Here is a 23738-nt window from a genome sequence, read left to right as displayed (position 1 = left end):
ATCATCCATTTTGTTAATAAAACTGTTTTTGTTGTGTTTATAGTGTGGCAGTATTTGTGCCTCTAGTGCATTTACCACACAGAAACAAACTATGCTTGACAATAACAGATGGATGGTGACTCATTAACAGAAAACAAATAAGATATTTAATGGTACTTAAATGTAGAAGTGGAAAATAAACAGGTGATAAATGAACAAAACTCAGTAACTAATAAATAGGGCACACATGTTAAATTGTTTATTCTTATTCACATCTAACAAGTTTGTGCATTGTGTCAAACAGTTACAGCAGTGCCTACAATTCATGATAACGATATACCCATGTTGACACACAAAATAAACTATGTTAAAAAGATAAATATTAGGTCTCAGTGTACACAGCCTGGCACGCACTCCTCTTTGCTTGGGTTGATAGCAGTGTTGCATTTCACATGCATGTTGAGCCTCACACTAATTACAAATAAAGACAGAGACACAATGTACATTGCTTACAAAAAGATATAAAGCTTTGGGGTGAAATTTCAGGACACACCTAAAATGCACTATAACTTTAGGTGAAGTTTGAATGCATATGTCCAACTGTTTTAGGTTCATCCTGAAATGTCCACCACAAAGCCCAATATCCCTCATGTTTTATGAGTAAGTTATCTGTTTTGGGAGCAGTGTCCTTGCGCAGCTGTGGCCTCAGAGGCTGCCTACATAACTGGAGCCAGGGAAAGTGCAAAATTTAAAAACAAACATGACATGAATAAACATCCAGGACATCTTTGTGTCAGAGAAGCTGTGTGTGTCCGTGAGAGTACAGTAATTGCATTTGTTACTAGGAACATTTCTGAGGTTAGGTTACAGGTCAATGACTACATCCACATAGGGGTGCGTTGTTACTGGAGCTTAGACAACATGTGGAGCTCACACCTCAGTTAACACACAGGCTTGGACTTTGCGGCCGGACATCTTCACATGGCCACAGAAGCGTCCGAGTCTTTTGGCCTGTTGTGTACGACGTGTTCCAGCTGGCCTGAGTCCGAGACATCATAGCTCGTCTTGTACTTGGCGAGGATCTTCATCAGAGGACGAAGCTTCAGCCACCACTGCTCCTTGGGGATTCTGTGACTGTGGACAAACACGGGACCAAAGATGCACGTCACTCCCTGGCTTGTGTGATTATTATCCTCAAAAACCCAATGAAGACTAAGACACTAAATACAATTTTATCATTCAAAAACTGTACAGGCAATTTAAAGTAACATTTTAACATTGCTGACTGTCATAAAAGTGTAAAAAGACACAGACTGGGTGGGTTTTCTCTGGGCACTCCGGTTTCCTCCCACATCCCAAAACATGCGTGGTAGGTTGATTGAAGACTCTAAATTGCCCGTCGGTGTGAATGTGAGTGCGAATGGTTGTTTGTTTCTATGTGCCCTGCGATTGGCTGGCGACCGGTTCAGGGTGTACCCCGCCTCCCGCCCGAAGATAGCTGGGATAGGCTCCAGCAGCTCACGACCCTAATGAGGATAAGCATTAAAAACAAAATGGATGGATGTTTATTTATTAATTTTTTTGACAAAATTGACGAACAGCGTGGCCAATTTTAAACATGAACTAGCCCTTGAACAAAAAGGTTTGCCAACTGACGCTGTAGATGCTCATTGAACTGATGTCTTGCTAGATTTGCTGATATGTGCTTGGACATTAAAGGCTTTGACTTTAGCTTATCTAAAAAAAAATGTGGAGTGAATTCTGAATTCATGCCACTTTATCATCCAAATGAATAAGGATTCCATGCTTACAACTGATGAAATTATATATCATACATACACAAAGTCAGTCTCCCCCTTAAGTTGTACCACTGGCTGGAAGATCAGAGCCCTACGGCGCATTCCCAGCAAGCAGCAACTGTCCTCAGTGTTAGCAAACACTCTGCCTGCAAAAAAAAATAAAAATCACAGAAGTCAAAAATAGACTTTGCTGTATTTATAGGTAGCGGCAGCAGACAGTCAACAGTGGCATAGCAACTGATGAGAGAACAGGCATAACTACAAAGAGACAAAAGCAACATTGAGCAAATGGTTGCCAAGCTACACGAAATGTGCATGTTGCACATGGTTTTCGAAGAGCAATGAAGAGGTATTGTATGACGCATACTGGTACACTGCCTGATGAAAACAAAATAAGTGTAAGTTTTATGAGAGGAATACTGTTACTTTATAGTGAAACCTAATTGTATAACTAATTGTATAACAAAATAAGACTTTTTTTTTTTTTTTACAACACAAGGCAAAGAGAACAGAAGGGATTGTGTGTAAACAACTATATAAGAGCCACTTATAAGACAGGCTACTACATTTATTAAAAAGCCAAAACATTTCCTATTTCTGCTTTACGTATGTGAACAACACCAATTTTTTGGTTGCGTAAAACAAATATAGAAAATATGTTAAATACAGATGGCTAGCATTGCATGCTTGAATATTGTGAATGCTCAGTGGATACTGTTTTCTTTCCTTGAACGAAAACCCTGCAACTGATGAACCGTGACACGAGTAACTAAAGGATTAATCATGAGCCCACTGAGAATTTTTGGGACATGCTGGCAAAGACACTGGATGGAAATAAATTTTATGATATTGCAGTAAATGTGTGTGATTTATTTGGATGGGCAGTGTACCAGTATAGTACATTTACAAAAAAAATGCAGTGCGTGGTAGACTGGCAGCAAACGGCGGCTACAGTGGTTGTCATGGTAGTACAATGGATGGGACAAACTGACAAGGACATGGAGCTAAAAAGAGGAAGATGTCATGGAGCCAGCTTGACAAACAAAACATACATTTACCTTCATCTTATGTCATCCACCATGCGTATATGAAATATATAAAAAAAGAGAGAAATCTGGACTTTAGATGGAATTTGTAATGCATGTGTTGCTTTAAGACTCATCATACTTCAACATGCAAGTGTTACCCATGAGCTCAGGGAAATGTTTCATTTATCGACACAAATTGATGTAAATGATTTATAAATAATTTCTTATTCAGCGCACAAAAATACATCAAGATGCCAGGCAGAGCGACTCCATGACAGATCTCAATAAATACCACACCTCACTGGGGAGGGACCATCGACTAGCATAGATCATTTCTCTAATAAGGAAAGACATTCTGGTCTCACCTTGTCTGAACGTCTCCAGCAGCTTTTTGGTGACCCACTGCATTGCCTTGGCAGAGATCTTGGTCCCAAAGTTTCGGTCAAATGGAGATGGAGCTCCCCCCTTTTAAAGCATTGAATGAGTTGGCATTCCTTTGTAGTGACAACAATTATTTCGAGTACGGACGGACATAGTAATTAAGTGAAGTAAATTAAGAATTCTGTTTGTTAAGTTGAATTTATTTATGCTTTATTATATTATAATATAATTGAAGACCAACATGACACATGACATATTGGAAGGTAAGGCATACATCCTCGCAGACGTTTTTTCATAAATCAGTGGTAAATTTTCCTTACAATTCCTTAGGAAAGATTGAATTGCTCTCATTTTCCTTTTCCTCGACTATTTTTTTAAAATTAGTTTTTTGACATTCTTGAACTGTTTCAAGTTTAAAAGCTGCGCCTTTCACTGTATAATCGCAGCAGAGAAACAGGAGACAAAGAAGCTACTGGTACATCAGACACCAACAACTCTCGGTTCTCTGTTTTCCATATTTAAATGTATGTACGGTATGCACTTGTTAGTTGCGGTCCTAATTCCCAAATGTGCTTTATTATTTTGTTTCTGTATCGCCTCACTTGCTGCAGAGAAAAGCCAATGTCTCCCCTGGGATTCACCAAAACAGTGTTTGATCCAGTTTTATCTGTGCTAATCTCAAGACGCACAAAGTCGAAAACAAAACAAAGCCCATCTGTGAGAAACGAGGCAAACTATTGACAAAAACGAAATCCCCAAATATAGAAGATATTACACTCCTCTATAAACACTGATTATGCTCAGTCAAATGGCAGCTTACCTGCTGCATGTGTCCCAGCACATTCTTTCTGCAATCAAACACACCCTTGCCTTCTTCAGTGTACAGCTGGTAGATGAAGTCTGTGGTGTAGTTTTCATTAGAGTTCTCATTTCTAACATGAAAGACAATGGCTTGGTTAGGTGCATGCATTTTTGAATATTTAAACTACTGTAAGTTCAGTATTATTTTGCACGACTGTCAACACAACAATGGTTTTTATTACCTGAGTACTAGGCCTCGTTGAATACTTGTCTTCATTTTCTCTGTCAAGTGCTCAACATTGGCCTGTGAGAGGAAGAAGAAATAAATAGTAACGTTAGCAAGATGCTATCTGGTGGATAAAATGAGAAGTAACAACATTGATGTTTAAAAAAAAAAAAAAAAAAAAAAAAAAAAAAAACAACAACAAAAAAACCCAGATGAGGAGTGGGACAAAATATTGATATGGTGACATTTCACATTTTTATCTTCCACCTTACAGCCCCGATACATCAGGATCTGTCATCGAGGCTGAGAGACGTAAACAGGAGACTCACTTATTACCCGGATGTTCATCTTTGCGTGTGTTCTGAAGCTTTAAACATTTCAGGCAAAAAAGTGTATTCACTTTTAATCACTTTTTGTGGGGAAAGGGACCAAGCCCTGCTGCGAAAAGTGAAAATCCACAAAGAACTGACAATAATTGGCACAAGATGACGGCAAAGCATTACTTTTCTATTAGACAGGGCAATGTCCTGTCGAAATGAAGCGCCACACCTAACTTCAACATAGGTCCTTGGCACCGAGCTGGTGCCACAACAGTACTTTTTTATTTGAGAGTGCTTAGGCATGAAATGAAACTCAGGGAATGAGTGAGTTTTTTTAGTTACCCCAAAAATCTAAAAATAGGTCAATCTGCCAGTAGCATATGGTGAATATGTGGGAGGACAGTCTGTGTCATATATATTCAGAATATATCAAACTCTGTTGTTTGAATTATTGTTGGCAAAAACAATTCCAGTTACTCTGTGACTCCCTAAATTTAAATAAAAATTGATGACCCAAGAACAAATCTGTGACGTTTGAATGTTCTTTGCTCCATGCTAATACAAAATAAATATGATAATTAAGATGTTTAGCAAGATCAGACAAAAACTCAGACTAGGAATCAACTGAGGGGAAGATTTAGCATGTTAGAATTTGTATGATTGGTCACCTGCAGGTCCCTGATGTCAAAGGGCTCCTCGTAGATGTATGCGGCGTCGGCCCCTGCAGCCAGACCGGCCACGGTGGCCAGGTAGCCACAGTAGCCCCCCATGGTCTCGATGATGAACACGCGCCTCTTTGTCCCGCTGGCTGACTGCTTGATGCGGTCGCAAGTCTGATGCATGCACATATGCAATGTTAGTATGTGGTAGTTTATTACTGCACACTGGTCAGATGTCTGAGCTTTCCCTAATGAAATGTTTGTTGTTAAATGTGTTAGAAGGCAAACTCTTTAGTGAGGCAATAATAAGGGTAAATTTGTTTCTACAGGCTTGTCGTGTTTTTTTTTTTTTCTTTTTTTTAAAAAGGTCAGATTTCTTTGAGTTGTTTTCATGGACCGATGTTTCCGCATACTTGTGTATTACACTAGTTAAATGTTATTTGTGGTCACAAATCATAGAAAACAATTGTTTAGTGTTTTAAAAGGGGATAACCAAACAAGCATCTAATGAGCATTAAGTAACATTTAAAGGACATTCAACATGCAGTATAATGCGGCTGTTATACAGAAATGCGGTTTGCAGACTTAGTAGACAGATGTTCATTTGTTTGTGCTTGCTCAAGTCTCCGTGACATGTTTTGATAAAAATGAGACTAATAATTAACTTTAGCAATTTCTACTTGACTGTCTCCAGGAACATGATCAAATCACCTTCTGTCTTAATATAATATTTAGTGGTTCAAACCACATCCTAATGTAGCTAGGGAGAACTACAGTAATTGTATTTCATATGCACGACAAATGGAATGCAATGCAACAAAATGCAGGGAAATAGCATAGCTCTCCTTTCAAATCCAGCATTCCTGAATCAGTTCGCTATCGACAGGAGTCCTGCATTAAAATAAGAGACCACATCAGATTTTAAACACAATTACAGTTCAAATGCAATTCATATTTGGTTTGAGTAGAGAGTAATGAATATAAAGAAATGCATCAAGACTAAAACTATGCAGTATTTGTATCCATTAGCATGACTTTTTAATCAGTGGATTCTGTTGCCAGTGCAAGATTCCAGTACATAAGTGTTAGCTTTAAAGAACCTTAAAAATAATGAGACACTTTAGTGAACATCTTTCAAGGCCATGTTCAAAATATAACAGGTATAAATACAAATATACTCTTTTCCTGGCCTTTTATTAATTTTTTCTGGAACACTCTTAAGCAAACACAAAAAAAGTCTTATCTCTATGACATCATAGTGCGCATGTGCCTTTAGTAAACCAATTTGTTGTTGTTGTTTTCTTTTTATTAAGAGGTGAATTGTATGAGTATTCACCAATTGGTGGATATGTATTTTCTGGAAATTACTTCCAACCTCAGATTGACTTAAATGGCCTCACAAATAAAGGTCAAAGTGCCACCCATTGCATTGCCATGCACTGGACAGCAGACACATAGGTTTTCATGTGCACAGAAATGTTTTATCTATGTGTGCACATAGGTTAGTGAGCTACAATGCTTAACACATTTATTGGAACACCACCCAATTTAAGGTTTATGCCTCATTTGCCTTAAAAGTAGTAGCATCATTGGTCATCAAAAAACCAACATTTTGGTGACCAAAATGTTGGTTTCTTTAATGGTCAATACACCAGCATGAAGAAGGTCTTCAACTGAAATATTTTAAATGATACATTATAATTATTTTTGTTATCCATGTATTTTCATAGAACACCCCCCCCCCCCAAAAAAAAACAACAAAACTCCCGCATTGTTGTTCAAAATAGTAAAATGTCAATTGCTCACTGAAATGGAAAGAGTCCCATTAAAGCATTTCATACTGCTAGGTGGTCTCTTCCCCTAACCAGACCCTGACCCCTTCATTTGCAACCTCTTCTCATCAACATTTATAAAAAGGTGGTGTGGAGGGTCAACTGCCTTACCTCCACGATGGCATTGAGGGCCGTGTCTGCACCGATACTTAGATCTGTACCCGGTACATTGTTACTTATGGTGGCAGGCAGCATACACATCGGGATGCAAAACTCCTCATAGGTAGCGCGTGCCTCATACAGCTGCAGCAGACTCTCAAGCGCCTGAAGCGGCAGCGTTTAAATATGTGTTAGAGCCAACTGAGAGGCAGAACCCTCCCGGTTTTCGAGAGGGTATCTGCCCTTCCGCCTCTTTCCGTGTGATTGCCCCTTTTAACGTGGCGTGAAAATGGACATGAACGAGCAAACATGGAGAATGGAATGAAGAATGAAGAAAGCAGCACAAAAGATAAAGAAGTTGGGGTGTGGAAAGTTGTCAAACTACACCAGATGACATGAGACAAACGGAGCATGACGAGCTCATTGCAGCATTAAGTGAGGAACCATCACAAACGATGAGACTGCCATAGCTGCTGTACAAAGGGAGTACAGACAAGGCAAGCATTGATACAGTCAGCATAGCGTACATAGTGAAGGAAACAGACGAGCAAATGCGGCAGATGGTGGCTTCAAGACATCCCACACCATAATATTGATGGAAAGTGTTTATAATGAAATTGAGCAGATGCATTATAAAATGGGCATTTAGCGTGTATCGAGAGCCAAAGACAACAACATAGCCATGATGTTGCGCCCCCCTTTGGATGCGAGTGCAGGAGAACATAAACCCACTTGTTGAGATGGTCAGGCAGCGGTGGTCTTCCTGCACCATGCCTCCATGTTGTCACTGTACTACTTACCTGAGAGGGACAGGAGTCTTGCCTCAAAAGGAGAATGACAATGCTCATCTTGCTCTCTTTGTCATGCTATAGGGAGGCTGTGGCTGTCAGATGCCATTTTCTATAGCAACATATTCTGAGTGGTTGATTCCAACAAGTGCGGCGAGTACATACGTGTGTATTTTAAGTGTATTTGTGTACTGCTCAGCTACTCTAGTTGCCAGGCTCATGACTTACAGTAGTAATGGCATTCAGAGCTGTGTCAGCCCCAATGCTGAGGTCTGAGCCCGGTATATTGTTGGAGACTGTTGCTGGGACCATGATCATGGGCACACAGAACTCGTCATACTTCCCGCGCGCCGTTAACAACTCCAGCAGCGACAGGAAGGCCTGCAGGGCAGAGCCGAGTGCTTTAGTGTTTGCGGTGGGTGGCGCTTTTGTGGGGTTGGGAGAGGGGGGTGGTTTGAGTGGGTGCTACTTGCCACAAGGAAGGGAAAAGACAAATGTGGAGGGTGCCAAGGGGAAGAGCCAAGCCTATCACAACGGAAAGCAGCGAAAAGACAGATACCGCTCCACATACATTTGCGAGTGTCTCAATTACACACACAAATACATATCTGTACATACGATATACACCTTTAAACATCTCAATTAGGACAAAGCAGATGACACAGGTAGGATTTTAGGAAATTAAACAAAAGCAAAAACTAATAAATTAACTGTAACATTTTACTACTATTAGTTCCCCCCAAAATAAATCAAATTTAGAATGTTTGAAAAATAATGATGAACATGAATACAAAACAAAAAAACAAACATTGGAAATAGGAGAGGACTGACAGGAATGAGCAACAAATACCACAGGAATAATAAAAAAAACAATCACTTGAATTCAGTGAAATCAATTGTAAAAAGGAAAATAGTATAATAAACTACAATATAGACCATCAATAGTTACATTTCATCTCTAATCAATACGGTACTTGTTTTGACATCAAAATTCTACTTTTAAAATAAATAACTCTAGATATTCTGGTATAATTTATAGATAACAAAATAAAAAAATATACCAATCATTGTCATGGGAAATGAATGCCATCCATCACTGTTGTACTTTATTTACTGTATACATTAATTGCTGTCATAATAAACAAGCAGTTTGTAAGATTATAGGTACAAAGGAAAGATGTTAGTGCACTCGAAGTTTGTCACATACCTCAAATCCACCAATCACCAGCAGTGCATTTATATTGTGAGTTCGCATCTGCTCAGCAATTTTGTCAACATGTTTTGCGGGGAGTGTTCTATGAAGGAAAACATTAATTCAGATTACCCTAAATTGAAAAATGTCTGCTGCAGTAATGAAATTAAATCCATCAATGCAATGGATGTCATCAGAATTTAATCATTTGTTACAAGTTGCATGCCCCATTTTAAAAGCAACAGAAACAATTACGCAAGTAATGGTGATGTTACCTTTTAGTTCCCAACAGAGATCCTCCCTGTCCTGTCCATCCTCCAACATCAGACCATTTAATCTCCTTAATCTGAAGGGAAAACAGGAGCAACATTTGCTTTCACAAGTTACTTTTACTTCGAGTGACTTTTGTCCTACTGATTGCTGCAGTCTACGGCATATAAAACATTTCCTCCTTGGGGTCACAGTGTTAAATGAAAAGGGATTTTTTGGTACACTTTCTTTTTTCACAAGAGGAGGAAGTGGACCTGTAGAGCACTGAAGTAGAGAAATCTATTACTCCCTGCGGGTCTCATTTTCTTCGGGTCAATTGGAGCAGCCAGTTTTCAGATAGCACAGAGTGCACAAAGGATGTTTAACTAACCACTGGTATTGGAGACAGTTTGGTGAAGATAAATGGCCACATTGTTCATTATGTGCTGGCCTTTGAATCTGCCAGAGTTGGCTGTCAAGGGAATTAAGGTTACAGATTTTGAAAAGGTCAGGACAGGATAAAAGGAGCTGTGCCACCAGTATTACCAGTCAAGGAACAGGCAAAAAACACGATTTACCGGACACAACAGATAGATAATCACCTCAATACGTCTGCCTGCTTTTACTATTCAGTCATTGCTAATTTGGTAAAAAAATCTACTGATGTTATCATAAGTCACAGGATGTATGCCATGCAGTGGCAGTCTGTATGTTATTCTACGAGGACCTCTATTGGATTAATTTTATACTACACCAGGTTTAGTTTAAGCAGAGCAAAAAGGGAGAGACAGATCAAGCATATACAGAAGGTAAGTATTTACAGGTTTAAAGTTGTACAATTTGTTGTTAAGGTGGAGCTCTGTGTTTCTATCAAGTGTTCCATTCTAGTTTCATTTCCATTGCAACAGTAAAATCTAGTGTGGTTGTGATGGTTTGTGAGGAAATAAATGACATGCAATGGGAAAGTGTTCCACTACTTACCTGACCTTTGTAGAATCCCTCGAACCCATCATTGACAGCAAACATTTTGTGCCCCTCTGAGATGCCCACCCTGACAGCTGAACGGACAGCCGCATTCATGCCTGCCGCAGGTGCGCCCACATTCAACACTGCCACGTTGAAATTGCTCTGATGGCACAAGAATCATAGCAAAAATCCTTTGTATAATCAGAAACAAAATATTTTTTTTAGTAAACAGTTCTCAAATGTTTGAAACATAACATCTGGAGCTCCAGTATATCAGCAAGTTCGTTTGGTTTGTTGTAACAGTTAACGGACAGGCACTACAGAAGAAATCAATATATGCGTCATGTTCTCCTCCAAGGTACACGCTCGAACTGCCTTGATCATTACCACAGATGCAGGAGTGCCCCTGATGGGAACGCCACAGCACGAGCCAGGGTATGCTGCCTCCACACTTCACTGATTTTCTGTCTAAAGCTGCCTCCATAGCGAGGCATAGCAGCAGGCTGCAGCAGCCCATTGGGGAGATCAGCACAGTCACCCCCTCAGTATGGGGTAAAGGTGTCTTCGATCACTGCTGCTGATATAAACTGGGTCTTCTACAAGTCACAGAATGGAACACCTGACCTGATAATTACATGTTGACAAGCACTTAACTATAAACGTGCATTAAAAGCATGTGAGTGTGTGCTATTGTTTGGGTTTGGAGGTAGAACGTTAACTTAGCAACAACTACACATCAGGTCAGGACAAATTGTTGTGACTTACAGTCGGCAGTTCAGACTCTGGTTTACGATGAGCCAGCAGTTTGTATGTCCTCAGGTTGTTCTCAAAACTCCTGCAGTAAAAAAAAAACAAATAAGAAGTTTCATTCCATCCATTTTCAATGCGCTTAGCTTGTTCAGGGTCACAGGAAAAAATGGAGCCGATTCCAGTTGACCAAGGCAAATTTTCCACAATGGATTGGTCAAGTCATTTGCAGGGAACATACAAGTGTCACTGAACAGAAATTGATCTCAGGTTGGATGCACAACAATACGATGTCAGTGACCTAGAGTTTAGTATTTTTGATAAGACAAATGTTTATATTTTTTATTATTATTATTATGTAGTTAAAGTGAAAAGAAAGGGTTTCCTTGTTATACATTTTTGTATATGCACATATTTCTATATAGAATGATAATTTCACACATTGTTCAGCTTTATTTGTCTCTAAGACCAACAACCACCCATCCATCCTTCCATCCATTTCCTGAGCCACTTATCCTCATAAGGGTCGCGGGAGTGCTGGAGCCTATCCCAGCTATCTTCGGGCAGGAGGCGGGGTACACCCTGAACTGGTTGCCAGCCAACTACCGTAAATAGGAAACTTGATTGTAAGGAAAGTGATGCAACATCAAAATGGTTGTCTTACCTGCCTCGGAGTTTAACTGCCTCCTCAAACTTTTTTTCGTCCATTGCCTTCTGCACCTCTTGAGTCTAAGGGGATACAGCAGGGTTGAATAGTAATTCAAATTATGAATACAGGTGTCAAAAAATATTCTCTTCAGCAAACAAGTGACTACAATCACATTAATAAGAACAACTAATCCCACAGTCACACTGCAAAGTTATTATTTATATATTTTATGTCTCTTTTACGTCTCTATGTCTTTTAACCATACCATATATCAAGAGATACAATGCACCAGACTATGAAATTCAAGGATGAAGCAGTGCAACAATAAACAACAAAGCTTAAGCTGAATGCTTATTTCTACTGTAAATGTTGGACTGTGTTGCCATCCAATTGAGTACCTACCATCTGTACACATTCCATCAGAGGCAAGCGCACTGATTGGTTACCACTTAGAGAGACCACACAGGCTGGCGTGTTGGCTGTGGTCTCGAGCAAGGCAAGAACAGCCTCCACACCCATTCGACTGGCCTGCATGAACATAAAATCAACAATATTGCTGCATACTTAACACTAACACTACTATAATTCTTTCTTATTCTTATTATGGTCAAAAGTTTACAAATTCCGTTTATTGACATGAACATTAAGCCAGCAGTACTGGACTAAAACATGCATCAAAACAAAACTTTAGAGTCAAAATTACACAAATGAATGGCACTCCTGTAACAACATTTGAGAAAGCCAAGGTCTTCATACAAATCAATATGTATTATTATTATAACTTAGTTTTATTTTCTGTTAAGGTCTTCGTCCTTCTTAGCCTGACATACAGTGTTTATCTGGTCATAGGTTTAACATGAAACCTGAGGCCACTTCTCTTCAGACACACTTGGATTAAATAGATAATGCCCTGTTGAAACTGACGCTGTGACTCTCCAAGAAGGAGTTCAAAGAAAGTTGATTTTCTGAGGAGTAGCAGGTCGAATTGCTGGTTAAGCATGTAAATTGCTGAGCAAGACGGGGCAGCCACTGATGCAGTGAACATACCAGGATACGATCAAAAGCAGAAGGGGTCCCTCCTCGCTGCACGTGACCCAGGATTGTCACTCGTGTGTCGAAACCCAAACATTTGACAACAAGCTATAGGAATGAAATGTAGAAATGAATCTGTAAGCACAAATAAACTGATTCCTGAAACGACATATTCCAATAAAATGTCTACCAGTAAAGGATTTATTTAAAATGGTATCTAGAAATCTCAATAACTGTTATAAAAAGAACACAAAAACAATACGTACTTCATAATGCAGAAGCACAAACAGCACTTAAAGAGCACACAATTTTAAAAAAAATAATGGAGAGAAGGGGAAACAGCAAAGCACAAGCAAGCCATTCTAATTTTTCAGTCATGTTAGTCATGTGCAGGGTGTGAGGGGCAGGGACCTGAACTCCACATCAATAGTGCAGACTCAAAACAAAAAGCCAACAATAATGTGGATAGTTGTTTTGTATAAATGCCGCTACATTTTACATGTGTTTTAGCAGTGTCCTAATACAGTGGCAAGAGTAATATTAGCACTTGTCGTAGTAGCGGCAGGATCAGTGGTGAAAGGTGCCTTACCCTACTAGAGTGCCGGACAGAGCATTCCAGAAACACAGCGACAAAGTCAAAGCCACACAAGGGCAGCAACAAAGTAGTAGAGGTCACATAGGAGGCAGCCGGAGGTCAAAGGGTGTACGCACTGTACTTACATCCTTAATACAGTCAGTAGTAATGGGCTTGTTGTTACGGTCAATCGCCCCTTCGGCTACTATTATGATATTCAGCCTTTTCATCCCTGCTCGATTCTACAGGTGTGGCGGAGAGACAGCATGACAGAAAAATTGTGATTGTGGCTGTGACATGGGCTTTCAGAAGCACAGGGGCCAGACAGGGAGTTGTCACTTTCACTGTGACAGCTTAAACGTTTGCAGAATGTTTACTTGTACAAATTAGCAATATCCTGCCTAGCTTGCTGTTTTGCCGTCACATTATTGCAGGCTTAGTTATACAGCATAGTGTATACCTTCTGGCAGGCTCTTTTTCCCAACATATTGATGCAATTTATCAGGACACGCAAGATACATTTGGCTTGTTATTCATGTACTGTATCTCAGCGGATTCCCACCAGTCAAGGCTCCATGCTTCTGGCTTCCCCTTTTTTTCCTGTGCATTAATGTACTCACATCCTTGACAATACTAGATGTTATAGGCTTCCCATGCCTATCAATGGCTCCCTCTGCCACTATGATTATATTCAGTCTTGTGCCCCTAGAACGGGTCTGAATCATACAACGTCATTTCTCCAAAAACAGAAAAACACTTAAAATGATTAAGACAAACACTGAGAAAAAATTAAAAATTTTACATAATTGAAGAGATTGTGCAAAATACTAAACTCTGCAATCAATGTATACAAGCCATCTTTTTAAAAATCTAATATTACATGAATTAAACTAAAATATGTGAAATTTCCTACATGCAGACAAAAGTCATATTTATTTAAAATTTGGTTAACTTCACAAATGTATTAACATATGCAATTGTAAGCACTTAACTTTGATTTGACTAATTCACCAACCTGGCAAGTGAGAGAGGTCAAGTTACTGATTAAAGTGAAGGATTATAACATGATAGAGTGTGCCTCACAATAAAAGGCCACTCTAAAATGTGCACTTTATCTAAAATAAACACCTTCACTTGTGACTGAGCTAAAGCTTCACACAGGGCTTTTATTATGCTGCAATTAGAGACAGTGTTGTGGGATGAAAAGCAGGACAACACACCTGAGGAGGATCTAGATTAATTGAAAGATTACTTTTTTTTGTTTGCATGTAGGATGAAATACAGTTAATGAAAAATGGGAGCAAGAGTATTTTTTATTTCTATTGAGTTAAATGTGTTGTAATATTTTACATATGGGATCAACAAAAGACTGTGTTACCGCAGACAATTTTTGACACATCTTCTCTTCCCAGCCATCCTCCGGAGGCATCTCAGGGATTAACACCCAGTCTGCTCCACAAGCCAAGGCACTAACCAAGGCCAGGTAGCTAATATAAAACACAATCACAGATTTTGTCTGCTATATGATTGATGATAGGGAATCTGCTACTGACGTGATTACTCTTAACGCTTACCCGCAATGTCTGCCCATTACTTCTAAAACAAATGTCCTCTGGTGACTGAAAAATAAGACCATAACATGTGAAAAGATTATTTATTCGCTTGAGTACCAAGGCTTGAAAAATATGGGGAAGCCCCAAAACTCAGTTGGGGTCAATCAGTCACCTAACTTAATGCACAAACAAAATCCCACACAACCAGCTCTCACCTCTGTGCGGTTGTCATAATTGCATCCACCACCTCAATGATTCGGTGTAGAGCAGAGTCTGTGCCTATTGTCATGTCGGTTCCACAGAAATCGTTATCAATAGAGCCCACCATCCCGACAATGTGAAGGGCGGAGTAATTCTGAACAGACTGGTCCTCAATAGAACCTGAAAAGACGTACACATGCTGTGGTCAAACGAAGTCCCTCTCTCTTTCTCTTTTTTTTTTGGGGTGCTGCACAGTTAACAATTAATTTGAATGGGGTAAATTGATTTGATAAGTGAGTAAACTGAGTTACGAGCTTGATCACTGAACAAATTCAACTCGCAAGTCAAGGCCATACCATTGCATCTTTTTTCTGAGCTATTGACGATGCCTGCTCCTGTACCTTGCTCTACCAGTTCCGCCAGCAACCCACTCCATTCTTCCCTGAAGAGGTTGGCTCCCGTCAGGCTGCCATCTCCACCAATCACACACAGGTTGGTGATGCCAAGCTTCACCAAGTTGAGAGCGGCCTTCAGTCGTCCTTCATGGGTGCGAAAGTCTTTGCAGCGGGCACTGCCAATAACTGTCCCACCCTGTTGATTTAAAAACATAATAAGTCAGAAGTCAGTCACCTGAAACATTAATTATTCGATTTGGAGGACTTTGGGGTTAACAATAAATTAACACTGATTTTTACATACCGTAATTTCTTGTGTATAATCCCCCCCCCCCCCTCAAAACATTGTCAAAAGTCAATAGTGCACATTATACATAGGTATAGGGGAAAATTAAAAAGACTTTCTCATTTTAGAAATGTATGTCGCCATCTCGAGTTTATGAAAAAGCTGTACACTTTCATTGCAATATGCCATCGCCCCCGAGAGGTTATGAAACAGTTGTATACTTTCATTCTAGTATGCCACCTAGAGGTTATGAAAAAGGTGCAGCCTACACTTTCATTCCAATATGACATGGGTACATATGACTGCATATATGTACAATTGTGCTCATACGTTTACATACCCAAGCAGAATTTGTGAAATATATATATATTTTTAAATACAATTGATGACTGAACAACAACCATCATTAATTTCTTCATGGTTATGTTTTGTTTAATGATAATGCTTTTCTGAAATGCTTGACAGTTTAATTTGAATCCCATTAAAATAAAATTAAATGTGTTTTACCTGGCCCTTCATGTTTTCATTAAACTATGTGTTTTCTCATTTACTAAATAAAAGTAGGGTTGTGAATTTCAAACTTTGCTTAACTTCTGAATAATTATTTATAAAAAACTAACAAAAAACAGATAATACTTCATGTTTTGATCATATGGGCAGAATCAAAATCATGCATTGTAAAAATGCATTATACATAGGTAGAAGGGTTTTCCAGATTTTTTAGGTCAACTTTGGGGGATGCGTATTATACATGGTATTATACACTCGATCAACATTATACATGAGAAATTACGGTGAGCCTGTTTGAGTGATTGTGAAATACTTCTCTAAACACAATAGCAGTCCTGCAACATGACCTGGATCTTTAATGTATTCCTTTCCCTTGTGGCCTCGTTGCTAATACAAACACTATTGCTGTATCATCCAGATTGAGGACAGTTGTGAAAATTATTATTATTATGTATTTGTCTCTTGTCCTTTCAAAAGAAATCCAAACATGACCCTTTTTACCTATTGTTTTTACTTACCACTTGAAGCATGCTGGAGACACTTTCCCATGTGGCTTCTGTTATGTTCTCCTCACCGTCCACCATACCCTGATACCCCTGATTAAAAACAATATGTAAATGTGATGTAAAAATATTTTTTTCTGAACAGGATGAAAGTTAATGGTGCTCCAATGTGTACAATAATTTTTTAAATTATTTTAACAAGTCATGTATTGTAAACAATGGAGCGAAGTGCTTCTCATTTCTTAAACAATCACATTTCAGAAGGGTTAAATTATTGGCCTCGATCAAGCAAAGAAAACAACTCGGGAGAGAAAGACTGCCGATTCCAAATTGTCTTTGCCACAATTCATTGGGCTCAAAGAGTGGCTCATGGAATAAACCAAAATGAACTGAGAATCTTTGAGGTGTGTTGAAGAAGAGTTAATAAAGCCTCCTGACCCTCCATTCATATATACTGTATAGATATTATTTATTCATTTTTTTCTTGTCACAAAAAAAAAAAATAATGCACTCCAAAATGGTTGTATATTTTGTTGGGGCCAGCCAATCAAGCCAAATCTAAGCCAATAATTTTGTAAAGTATAGTATATGCGGTTCTGGCCACCGTTAGAAAGTGCTCGATTAGATGTACAGTAGAGCGCCCATTCTAAATGTAAATATTGTTGACGATCAGTCTCATTTAACTGTGGCACCCAAAATTGTGATCATGATTAAAATTAAATTAATTATGGAGGTGGGGTGCGCAGGTGTTTTTTTGTTGTTGTTGTCAAAACTCTGGTGTGTATTTATCCCCCCCAAAAATATATATATATTTTGGTTTTGTCGGTAGCCTTTGGCAAAGATCATGTGTGACAATAATGTTGACCAAATGAGTAAGACTATCCTCACACAGTCTTCAGTTGGGGCCTTAGTATAAGGTCTGAGTCCCTGAGTGGGAGAAATCTTTCAAACAAGGCATCAAGTCAATTATATAACAAACGCTGAGCAAGGAGCACCATCACGCACACAGATGAGTGGGAACAAAGGCTGTGTGTGCTGAGCATGGTCTCCTGCGTGATAGCAAACTAACTACCCAGTCTTCAACAAAGGCAGACAACTTGTAGACTTTATACAGACCAGAGCATTGACAGATACAGTACATTGCAGTCCTACAATAAGCAGCACTGACTTACCTCACAAATGAAATAAACCTTTGCACCAACATATAACCCCATTCGAACCACAGCACGCACAGCAGCATTCATCCCTGAAACAAAAAACAAAATTAACAAACAGTAGAGGACAAAATGAAGAATCTTGCACAATGTAAAATATAATTTCACTGCTACAATCAAATGTTGTCATGCATATTCCATAGTGCCAGTACCGACAGACAAAAAACGCTGATATACATTTATTTACATGTATGTGTCCATATCTGTGTGTCAAAGGTTGCACAGGGCCTGCTTTTTCCAGACAATTTGGGCAGTGGTGTTCAATCCTCCAGCCCATCCCTACCAGCAGCACAGCAGCAGCAGTGAATTCACATATGCGCCCATAGCAGATTACTACATTATTACGTCATCAACATCAGTGGCAAAAATGTCTCATATCTGTTATATTGCTATCCAAAAGCAAAGCGCTCTGCCCAGTGCCCACCTAGCCCCAAAATTATACAATAAGTATGTTTTAAAAAGCCATACAATTGCTTACCGTATTTTCACGACCATAAGGCGCACTTAAAAGTCGTAATTTTTCTCCAAAATGGACGGGGCGCCTTATGTGTGCACCGATTTCCAAAATCTATAAATGTTGTGTGATGAGCACTCCGCTTGACTGACAGGGAGCATTTCCTGCCGACATGCTGCTTATACAGAGGAAAAGCGGACGTGGCTGAGGACAGCATGCAGACGTAAAGGGGGAAGGGCGCGCGTGAAGGAGGACGTTAAAGGCACGCCCCCAGTAGGTATATAGCGCCGGTCAAGCCAGCCTCCACTCGTAAAGTAGCAATCAAGCCAGCCGCCCCTTATTTTGTTCATACTAGGCATTACGGTAATAAGTTGCCAATTCGCGGCGAAAGCCACCTTCAAAATAAAAGCTTCCCAATAATACGGACGTCAATGCTTTTCGGTTAAGGAATGCAATCAGCAAGGTTAATTTGAATCTTGAGATGCATTAAAAAATTTAGTTTATTAGTTTTCTGAGACTTTTATTTTGAAATACAATATCAGATCTTCATCAAACCTCTTTTAGTGGAGTCCTTGGTGGTCTGTCACACAGATCTGGACTTGTCTTGCGATACCAATGGGATTATGTTGGGGTGGCTTTGGCTCAGTAGGTTCAAATCCCTGCTACGACTGTCCACATGTCGAAGTGTCCTTGGGCAAGACACTGAACCCTAATTTGGTCCCAGTGGGCCTGGCAGCGCCTCGCATGGTAGCAGTCACCCATTGGTTTATGAATGTGTGTGTGAATGTGAGGCTTTGTAAAGCGCTTTGGACACTGTGATGATGTAGATAAAGTGCTATATAAGTGCAGTCCATTTACCATTTATTTTTCCTAAGATATCAAATAAACTACATTTTTTAATGTATCTCAAGATTCAAATTAACTTTGCTGGTTGCATTCCTTAACCGAAGAGCACTGACGGCCGTATTATTGGGAAGCTTTTATTTTGAAGGTGGCTTTCGCCGCGAGTTGGCGACCTATTACCGTAATGCATAGTATGAACAAAATTAGGGGCGGCTGGCTTGACTGCTACTTTACGAGTGGAGGCTGGCTTGACTGCAGTCCACCTACGAAGAGACACGCTTACGAAGCACAGTTTAAACTGCAAGCCATCAGTTACGCGGAGGAACATGGGAATCGAGCAGCCAAGAGAGAATTCAAGATCAACGAATCCATGGTTCGCAAGTGGAGGAAGCAGGAAAACGTGCTTCGCCAAGTCAAGAAGACGAAGCTGAGATTCCACGGAAAAAAAAGAAAAAGAAAACGCGGAAACAAGGCGAGGTGGCTTCGATTAATGAACTCGATCCGCTGGACATCGGTGTAAACAGGGCGTTCAAAGTGAAGTTGCGAGCGGTGTGGGACCGATGGATGACAGATGGTGAACACGGCGTTACTAAGACGAGGAGGCAGCGCCGAGCGAGTTACGCCACAATTTGTGAATGGATTGTGGATGCTTGGGCTAACGTGTCTGTTTGAACTTTCGTAAAAGCTGGCATCATTTCTGAGGAGCCGCACGGCAACGAGATTGACTGGAACCTGGCGTGTTTGATTGAGAACTTGCCCAGCTGTTCATTTCGGATACAGAACATGAGGACTTTGATGGATTTGTGGATGAGGCTGGATAAAAAAATAACGTGACTACATTGTTAAATACTTCAATAAAGTAAAACGGAACTCAGTTTTGCTCCCGCTGCCTTTTTAAAAACATTGTTTTAGCGTGCATGCATCCTACCGTATGTTTTAAGCTAGCGTATGTTTTACCATACCTGCGCCCAATTATACGGTGCGCCTTATGTATGTGTTAAATACAGAAATAGACCCCGTAACTGAGACTCCGCCTTTTAATACCTTGCACCCTATGGTTGTGAAAATACGGTACATTAAACCAGGGTTCAGCTGCAGGAATTAAAATATCTAAACTGATGATTCTTGATGGAATGAACATACACAGAGCGACAATTTGACGGCTCACACTGTATGTTCATGTAATTTCTCATCCATTTGTCCTGAAGGTGACATTTCAAACTGGTGACAATTGTCAAACAATTCAAGAAGACGAACACACATCTGTAGCTCTTTTTTTATATGTGCCTGGCAGTTGACTGACGACCTGTCCAGGGTGTACCCTGCCTCTGGCATTTAGTCAGCTGGGATAAGCTTTAGCTCTGATAATTGATGGATGGATGGAGACAAAATAAAAACTATGCCTCCAAGCACTAGTGAATCATGACATCGCTAAGGTTTGGCTATAATTACTAGAAAAAAAATATTATTTTTGCCTCAACCAGCATAACTAGTGTGTTATTCGTTACTCGTCCAACTAGTGCATCAAATAGTGTGTCAATATTAAAAAGAAAGGCCTGGTTTCCAGGATATTCGAATAAAAGGCCAAAAAGCCTTTTCATACAGTCCAGTTGTGTCTTTTAGTGTCGCATGACCAATTGAACCATAAGCTCTAACTTTTCTTTGCAGGTGATTTACTTGTAAAGAGTACGTTGATATATAAAAACAAGTTCAACACTTCTATGATTGTACAGTTCACAATCTTGCAGATAGTAGTTTTATAAAAGTTAAATTGCTTGAATTCAGTGTGGTCATGTCTGTGTCTCTCTGTGCTAAGAGTGTGTTGTTCAAGGACATTTTTATCTTCTCCCTGTGGCAAAGAACCATATTTGGTGAAAATGCTTCAATGCTCCTTCTGCAGTCTCTCAGCTCCTACTCTTGTGGTGCATCCAAATGAACTCAGTAATTGCCAAGATGTCGCTCTGTGACTTGAATGTCAATGGCACGTTAGTCAAACACTGACACAACTAGGAAAATGTTTAAACCCCCAGCAGTCAAATAGGAAAGCTGGATACATGTCTGATACAAACAATCAACCTGGAAGTGTTCCCCACAGGAATTGGCTTGTACAGTAGTTACTAAGCAACACTGAGGCCATTAAAGGCAGAAGAGGGCAGAAAAGGAGAAATCGGATAGTTTAAACACTGTAGGAAAACCAATCACCATTTCATTCAAACAGTAGGTTAGGGTTTCTCATTATGCATGAATGACACTTTCTGGTGCAGAATGAGTGAAAGGACCAAGCCACAGAGACATAATGCCTTCTGACACTGGCGTTCAGCTCTTGTCAGGCATGCGTATCTTTTTCTTTTTTTCGTGGCCAACTAAGGGAGAGGGATGAGAACAACGCATCTACAACACACTGCAACTGTTGTCTGTGCAGTGCAGAGAACTTAATCCTTGGTGACATATCAACGCCAATGTTTAGTGGTGGGAAGTAACGAAACACAAATACTTCATAAGTGAATTTTAGTAGATTTTTCAGGTAGGTGTACTTTCCATGAGTTTTAGTTTTTCTGATGAATGTTTACATTTGACAACAGAGAACAGATATCGGAACATTCAACATATCCTTACTTTGTCAAAATAGTTACTGTTTTTCAATCTCCGTGGATGACAACACAATGTAAAAAAGAGAGGTGTAGTCAACTGTGGTTGAGATCTCAATTGATTGACGTCTTTGGGACTTATTAGGCAGAAAAAAAAACAGGGAGCGTAGTTATGTAGTGGAACACGAACCAGGGAGCACTAACGACGATGGTGTAACAGATTCAGAGACGCAAGATATTCCCCATCCATGGCTATTTAAGAGAATTATTTGATGTTGTTGGCACAGCAAATGGTTTGTGGCATAAATTCTGTCTAATCGGTAAAAAAAACCCACATATAAGTCAGGTGTATTTTTTCCAGTTGGTCTCATAAGTTAATTTTGCTTTTGTGTTACTAAGTTCACAGCGTTAGTAAAACTATGGGAACACCTTCGTTTCTTCGCTTCATTTTAGGTAGTGTGCAGTTTAAATGCCCACCAATAAACAAATACTAGAAAGAGGCAATGGGGAATTGTGGTTATTAAGCAAGCAAGGAAATTGAATACATTACAAGGATTTACTGTTTAATGGTTACAGCAATGGGTTTTTAGATGCTCCTTTGTTCAGCTTGGACTTCATCAGTTCCAGTTAGTTATAAGAGTTACGGTATTTAGCAGACAAGCCAGTGTCCACGTGATTAGGGTTTCCTCTCGGACGTCAGCAAAGAAGGAGCCGTGTTGTATGCGGCACATCACGTACACCGGATGAGGTCATTCCACAACAGGCCCACTCGGGGACTGCAAATCTCAAGTGTCATCTCCTACAAAAGCTCAATTTTGACATTGCTATTTTGTTTATTCTCCGTGTGAAAATTTCTGATTGAACAACCCTCGATGCTCCGTGGGTCTCATTCGACGCGTTATTGAATACAGGAACAAAGAGTTATGAGTGCTTTGTGAGCGTTCATTATCATAGTATTGTACGACCTTGAACTCCCTCAGCTGCTGTTATTCACGCGACCAGGCGACACAAATGTCAACAATAGCAGGATATGTCTCCTTAGCATGCTAACCAGTAGTAGAATGAATGAGTGGAAGACAGACGTTGTATTTTGCCGCTGCGCAAACAGTTCACTGATATTACAGTATCGGCACATAATTCCATCATTGAATGTGATGTGTTTGAACTGTCTCTGAGGCGCTTTAACCTGGCTACAGCGGCGCCATACGTGATAGTGTCACAGCACGGTTTACACTGTCTACAGTACCTTGAGCATCCCCTCCGCTCGTCAGCACGGCGATGGCTTTCCCTGCTCCAGAGAGGTTCTCAAAGAATATCTTCTTGGTGTCTGACTGTGCCATCGTCACTGTTTATTTTTATATTCCGATACAACCGACGAAATGGCCGCGTTTGTATGAAAATGTGCCGAAATGATCGTGAAGGGCAGCTGTCCACCGCCCCCTCTGCTTCGGTTCGCCCGCTCGACTCTCCTTCTCCCCTGTTCCGCATCTATTCGCTCATTTGCATAGATTGAATGACTGTGGAAGTGATTGTCCCCTATGTCAGCGAATCAGATCTCGAATAAAGCCTCCTCTTCGGTGCCTAAGCCAATAGAAAGAAGGTTGGCCGGATGGCGTTTGCGCGCATACGATGACTTTGACCAGCCTTGTTGACAGGAAACCTACTATTGCGAATCAGTGAATATTTGTATATTATATCAACGTCTAAACTTGAATTATTATTATTATTATTATTATTATTTTTACAGTCCATTTATACATGTCCTTGGGTCTCTTGAAATCTGCTATGTAACAAACATTTTCTAAGAATTTATTATATTTATTCACTCGTCTGTTGTGTGCACGGTGCACCTGCACAACCCAATGAGAAA

At 39.9% G+C, this 23738-nt stretch overlaps 1 protein-coding gene across 6 annotated transcripts; it reads right to left on the bottom strand.

Annotated features, from left to right (window-relative positions):
- Positions 1-216: 216 nt before the first annotated feature.
- Positions 217-23360, bottom strand: pfkpa (phosphofructokinase, platelet a). Of its 6 annotated transcripts, XM_061665802.1 has the most exons (23): positions 23115-23360; positions 17942-18015; positions 16785-16862; positions 15477-15666; positions 15090-15255; positions 14896-14940; positions 14700-14808; positions 13468-13563; positions 12763-12855; positions 12118-12243; positions 11731-11795; positions 11085-11154; positions 10335-10481; positions 9380-9450; positions 9120-9207; positions 8141-8293; positions 7137-7289; positions 5203-5367; positions 4231-4292; positions 4008-4119; positions 3172-3271; positions 1819-1924; positions 217-1113 (listed from the first exon to the last, which is right to left on the bottom strand). In XM_061665802.1, exons 1-23 carry the CDS (start codon positions 23206-23208, stop codon positions 957-959), a joined length of 2520 nt encoding a protein of 839 aa, XP_061521786.1. In that variant the 5' UTR covers positions 23209-23360; the 3' UTR covers positions 217-956. The 6 variants fall into 6 exon arrangements, with proteins under 6 accessions (XP_061521786.1, XP_061521782.1, XP_061521780.1 ...); XM_061665798.1 differs by lacking the exons at positions 7137-7289; positions 13468-13563 and adding an exon at positions 13942-14037; XM_061665796.1 differs by lacking the exons at positions 8141-8293; positions 13468-13563 and adding an exon at positions 13942-14037.
- Positions 23361-23738: the final 378 nt, after the last annotated feature.

The sequence above is a fragment of the Phycodurus eques genome, chromosome 21 (assembly GCF_024500275.1).
Source record: "Phycodurus eques isolate BA_2022a chromosome 21, UOR_Pequ_1.1, whole genome shotgun sequence".
Lineage (NCBI taxonomy): Eukaryota > Metazoa > Chordata > Actinopteri > Syngnathiformes > Syngnathidae > Phycodurus > Phycodurus eques.
Note: the sequence above shows the minus strand (reverse complement) of the source record. Positions and strands in the feature narration are given on the sequence as shown.

Bases quoted from the DNA above. Each gene is read 5' to 3' on its own strand.
- pfkpa (XM_061665802.1), bottom strand. From the start codon at position 23,208: ATGGCACAGTCAGACACCAAGAAGATATTCTTTGAGAACCTCTCTGGA. The intron at 9,208-9,379 runs GTAACATCACCA...TTTCCTTCATAG, and splicing joins TCTCTGTTGGGAACTAAAAG to AACACTCCCCGCAAAACATG. The intron at 7,290-8,140 runs GTAAGTCATGAG...CTGCCGCTTCAG, and splicing joins CTCTGAATGCCATTACTACT to GCGCTTGAGAGTCTGCTGCA.